This window comes from Belonocnema kinseyi, chromosome 2, assembly GCF_010883055.1.
Source record: "Belonocnema kinseyi isolate 2016_QV_RU_SX_M_011 chromosome 2, B_treatae_v1, whole genome shotgun sequence".
In the NCBI taxonomy this organism is placed as follows: Eukaryota; Metazoa; Arthropoda; class Insecta; order Hymenoptera; family Cynipidae; genus Belonocnema; species Belonocnema kinseyi.
The window spans coordinates 70202995-70208364 of record NC_046658.1 but is presented as its reverse complement, the minus strand read 5'-3'; the positions used below and the strand labels follow the sequence as shown (position 1 = coordinate 70208364).

At 34.7% G+C, this 5370-nt stretch overlaps 1 protein-coding gene across 1 annotated transcript in view; it reads right to left on the bottom strand.

The window, feature by feature from the left end:
• LOC117168326 (glypican-6) overlaps positions 1-5370 on the bottom strand; it is a 117076-nt gene that overhangs the window by 13428 nt on the left and 98278 nt on the right. Inside the window, exon 3 of the mRNA XM_033353903.1 lies at positions 1445-1587. Coding sequence (XP_033209794.1) covers positions 1445-1587 — 143 coding nt within the window. The remainder of the gene's footprint in view (positions 1-1444; positions 1588-5370) is intronic.

Genomic DNA, 5370 nt, shown 5'->3' with positions numbered 1-5370 from the left:
GGGCGCATACTTTGAATAAAATATTTGTTATCATTCTCTTGAAATAAATGTGTTTTTTTCTTGAAAAAATACCGGTTTCATATGTATACACCTGGTATTTCGGATATTGATTATACATTTTTATTAATTGATTTAAAATCTTATTTCTTAATCATTGACTGAATTGCTTATGCATATACCTTATTGATTGCATTTTTTAAAATGTGATGGATTCGAAAATTTTAGAAACTTTATACAAAATTCCTAATTTGCCACACTTTTTCAAGATTTGTTTACATATTTAAAAAAATAATCCGTGTGATGAAAATAAATCAAGATATTGTAAATGGAGTTCTGCATTATTTTGCATAATGTAAAATTGTAAACGTGGATGTAGTTACGGACGATAATCAGATATTTTCCAGTACAAGTATTTTATCAAAAAACAGCGATTACATCATACGTCAAATCATGGATTAAGTTCACCCTAACACGCGATATCGTAAACTTTTCTAAAGAAAAAGGTATAGCAGTTCACGAGACAGGAACAGCAGGCAATTCGTAATTGGTGGCGAACCAAGCATGAAGGCAAAATGACGGGAAAGTGTGTAGAACAGAGTCATAGACGATGAAAAGTACAACGGAAGACACATAATTAAACTCAACGACGATTTTTTAAATTCCAGAATACTAATATCTTTTCCAAATGAAACGATACACCCTGAAAAAATATATCGTGGAAGTAAAAGGGCTACACTAACAAATGTTTCCTTTTCCAAATAATCGTATCCTCAATTGAGGAAAGAGGCGTTTCTATTCTCTTGATAATTATATACTAAATAAACCGTTTTATATTACGAGGAAAACTCGTGGGAAAATGTGGTTTAGGAAAAAAGACCACCTGAGAAAATGATTTAACCGTCAAATAATTAAATGATTAATCTGACATATTCAATTAAATTTAGCTTATGCCTAAAATTATCACAAATCGAATTTTAATATTTGTCTACAGCTTTAGGAAAGATTTGAATCGAAAGAAAAGGAAGTATTGAGAGTCTTAAAGAAGAATTTGCCTTAGTAAATTGAGCTTCAGAACTGCTGTGAAATGTGATTTACAATCGCTCTCAGCTCCCGTCTTTCAAACAAAATGTGAAATACGAGTTAAGTTCGCACCAGTTATGTACTGGTGGACGTCACGAAAAGAAACAAGTCCTTTTGCTTTAGATGAAAAAAGATTATTGAACGAATCAAATGCTAGGAAATGGAGAGAGCATATTTAATTATAAAACATTTTACTTGACAACTTTATTCCTTTCGCGATAACGTCAAGACTTGAGACTCTATTAAGATAATATTATTTATTATAATTACATTCAATCCTAGTTTCCTCTTCGATAATAGTGTTCCAATTAATCAGAAAAATGTTAAATGTTTAGAAATAGAAATTAAAGAAATAAATACTAACAGCTCCTGTCGCATAATAATTTTCCAAGTCCTTAAAGAGGTCCTGGAAGACGGCTGAATTCTGTTCGTATAAGATCCCGTAAGTCTTCTTAAACATGTCGTGGAACCCAATTTTGCTCGACTTCAGAAGCTCTTGAAAATAATCTGCAAAAGAAACAAGTAACGTTTATATAAGGTACTTCCTTTCAGAAGAAGATTCTTTGTGTTCCAATAAAAATGTTTCATAATTAATAAGATTACTTATAATTTAAATGGAAGAGCTACAAGTTAAACTTGAAGGAAATAAGGATAAGATAAAAGAATGTTTTTTTATATAATGGTGATAAGATTACTCTTCAACGATGGAATAAAGAAAATTCAAATAAGAATTAACTTAAAAATTCCCCAGTAAAACCCAAAAATAAATGAAAATATTTATCAACTTTTATTCTTTCAGAGTGACAGGATTTACTCTGATAAATGCAGTTCCTATCACTTGCAGGTTCTCGATTTTCGGATCGAATACTTGAATTTAAAACCATCAAAATCGACTTGGGGATAAAAATCACTTTTAGCTTCGATAACAATAGACAAGTCCTTGACAGCCCTACATTTTACAATTCCACTCTCTATCCGACACACCCTGTATAATTTTCCTTCCTTATCGTCACCAGCACCGCAGAGAATGAGATTAAAATTCCTTTTAGCGACAGAGGAGGAAAAAGCAGAGGGAAATAAGGAAGGACAGAAACCGGCGGTAAAGGGAAAATGAGGGGGTTGGAGAGACGGGGTGCGTTGTAACGAATCGCCGGCGCTGTCGGTATCAAAGCGCATAAAGGGTAAAAGGGGAGCACTTAACGTAGCTGGCTGCTAGACACTAGCTACACTTTTAATTCGCAAAACGCTCGCTCTGCTGGGGCGAAATCTCGTCTAATTTCTATCGTCGACACAACGACGGGCTTTTCCCCCCTTTTTCGACGATGCGACACCGCCGTCGCCAATATCCCTGTCGCGTCGGGTACTCGGGTCGACTTGCTCGCAAAAGGTGAGACCCTGGAATTCCTTTAATTAAAAGCGTCGATCAGAAGAGTAAAGTCAGAACTTTGACTACCATGCAATATAAAAGAAAAGAAAGAAAAAGTAACTTCAGAAGTCCAACAAAATTTATAAGCATTTTTATTTAAAATATTGCAAACCTCCAAAGAAATTAGATGCGTAAACATTAGAATTTATTCACTAATAAATAAAATGAACAGAACAGTTGGAATTTAATTATCCGTGCTTTAAGCTTTTGAGATGCAAAAATGTATGAAAGAATCATGAAATTTGCACACTTGACAAAAATATCAGTAGGAGTGTAGCAGTAGTTTTAGGTTTGTTAATCTAAGAGAATAATTTTCTTTGGTTGAAGTCTAATTACCAATTCAGATTTTGCTCCTATGAGTGCCAGACTACTCTAGCCTAGTCAATCTCTATCTGCAACCCACGCAAAGCTCACGAGACTTTGATAAATGAGAAGCCCATTTATAAACTTTGTTCTGTTTACATTTAACTTTTAAATGCCACATTTTTCGCTTCCAAAAGAATATATTCGATAAAAGTCATTAATGAAAAAGCATAATATCCATCACTTCAACATATAAGTAAACTTTTTTTATGTGATTGCAATTTATCAAGAAGAATTCAAAATTCTACCTTTGCCAATCCTCTTTGATTTATATGAATACAAAATCTGATTCATGGTAGATTCCAACCCGGATATAATACAAAAATCATCTCAAGAATTTCCTCCTTAATTCATATTATTTTAATATATGCTAAGTTTAACGTCAACTTAATTATCGTAATTTGACTTATCTTCTCTGGCGCATTATATTTTAATCATAGAGGTATTCTCCGGAAATAAGGGCGTGGGAATCTAGACCGCTCGTATCAGTACCGAGGAAGGGCAATTTTCCTAATCTTTTAATCCGTGCACCAATCCAGTGTGTAATCTCCTGTGATTTTGGGATTCGTTTGTCCAACGTACATGCTAGATATAATGTTGGAATACCTTAAGTACATAAGTACCTTTAGAATTGCGTGATGCCATTAGGTGGAAAACCCTGCAGTTTGTGGTGAGAAGAATTATAGCAGTAATTCAGAACTGATTTCTTGAATCAAAAAGAGGATAGAGATTCCAGACTTTTTATTTTTGTCTCAACCCAGTAGTGCTAAATTAGTTAATAATACGAAAATTAGTTGGAAAAGTTGGCATCAAGTTAAATATACTTTTTTATGTCAATCATCCACTTTCTAAATCTAAATCAGTGAAATTTCACTGATTCAAATAGCTAGAAATTGGTCACTGACAATCAGTGAAAGTTACTTATTGATTGAGAGACATAATTACTTTTGAGGGTTGGCAGCAATGCCCCATGTCAATTTAGCCAAGTTCAACCCTTTAGGTCACCTGACTTTGATCAAATATATACCTCCTCCTTCAATTCCTTAGGCACTATTGACTGATGAACCCCTACCTCACTAATCCTTGCGTCTCTTCGTCACTTAACACACCTCTATCTATTTTCCCTAACCCTCGTTCCTCATCAACTTCCTCTCCCCTTATCTTTGACTCTTCCCCTTTTTCCCTCCTCCTCTGCCCACAACCCATTGTCCCTAAAAACTCTCCCCTTTTGTCACTTTCATATCTGCTAACTTCACGAAATCCCATATAACCCTTTTCTCTTCTCCTTACTGGCATTACCCCCGTCCCTTACTGTTTTTCCCTTCCTGTACTTTCTTTCTTATTCCTCTGGTGTTTATTCCTCGATTTACTCCTTGTCCTTTTACACTTGCTCCCTTAGCTCTTTTTATTTACATAGGAATATAATATTGCCCTTATCATTCTTTCTTTTACCTTATCCCTGCTCCTTGCATCTTTACATCCCACTATGCCCTTAATAACCACTGGTCATCTCTTACCTCTAGCCCCTCCCCCATCCTTACGCCACCCTTTTAAAATTGTCCCTCTCCAGTGCCTTCCCTTATAGAAGCATTACCATTGACCACAGCTATAGAGTATCTTTATTGAACATTTCTACGAACATTATTCTTTGACATCATTTTGAGCTTTTGAGAGCAGATTTTTGCCAGGGATCTCACAATTTTTCTTTCAGAAAGAGAGATACTTATTGGCATATTCGAGGGGTTGGTTTGAAATGAACGTCTGTGTTCTTTATTTTATGTTCTATGAGATACAATATACATTATGAAGGCACTATAGGTTGGTTTCGTAGTGCGGTATCTTTGGGGTGTCTGTGGACAACGTAATTGCTCTAGCCCCACCACCCTCCTCCTCGTTTTCCACCCTTCTATATTAACGTACACTATCCACTCGGTGGCCATTTTAACTTTCATGAAAAGCATGTCTGTGGCTTAAAATTATTTTACATCCCCGAAAAAAAGCGAGAAAATTTCTTCATGCTTCTCATTCAATTTTCTCTCTATCTTTTCCCTTTGAGATCTTTAGCCAGGACGATTTTAATAAAAAGGATCTTAAAAAACAGATATTATATAGCATTTTATGCAATGAAGTGCAAAATTCTTTTTCACTTGAACTTGCTCCAGTTAAGCTGAGTTTCGCTGAGTTCGAGTTAAGTTAAATTAAGCTGAGGTTTCAATTCATAATAGTTATAACACATTCAGCTTATCTTGAAAAATGAAATCAACTCATGAAACTTGACCCAAAATTCATATTCAGCGACTCAAATAAAACCTCATATAGTACCGACTTTCATAAAAAGCTGCTTTGTTTCATTACAAAAAATTGAGCGCCTTATTGGATTCGTTATTTTGAATTTTGACCTTAAGGGCATGTGACACAGCTAAATACCTATATTACCGACCACAGTTTTTCAGTTCACTGAATGTTTTTTTAAACCTAAGAACTTTTTTTGTAAGTAAAAT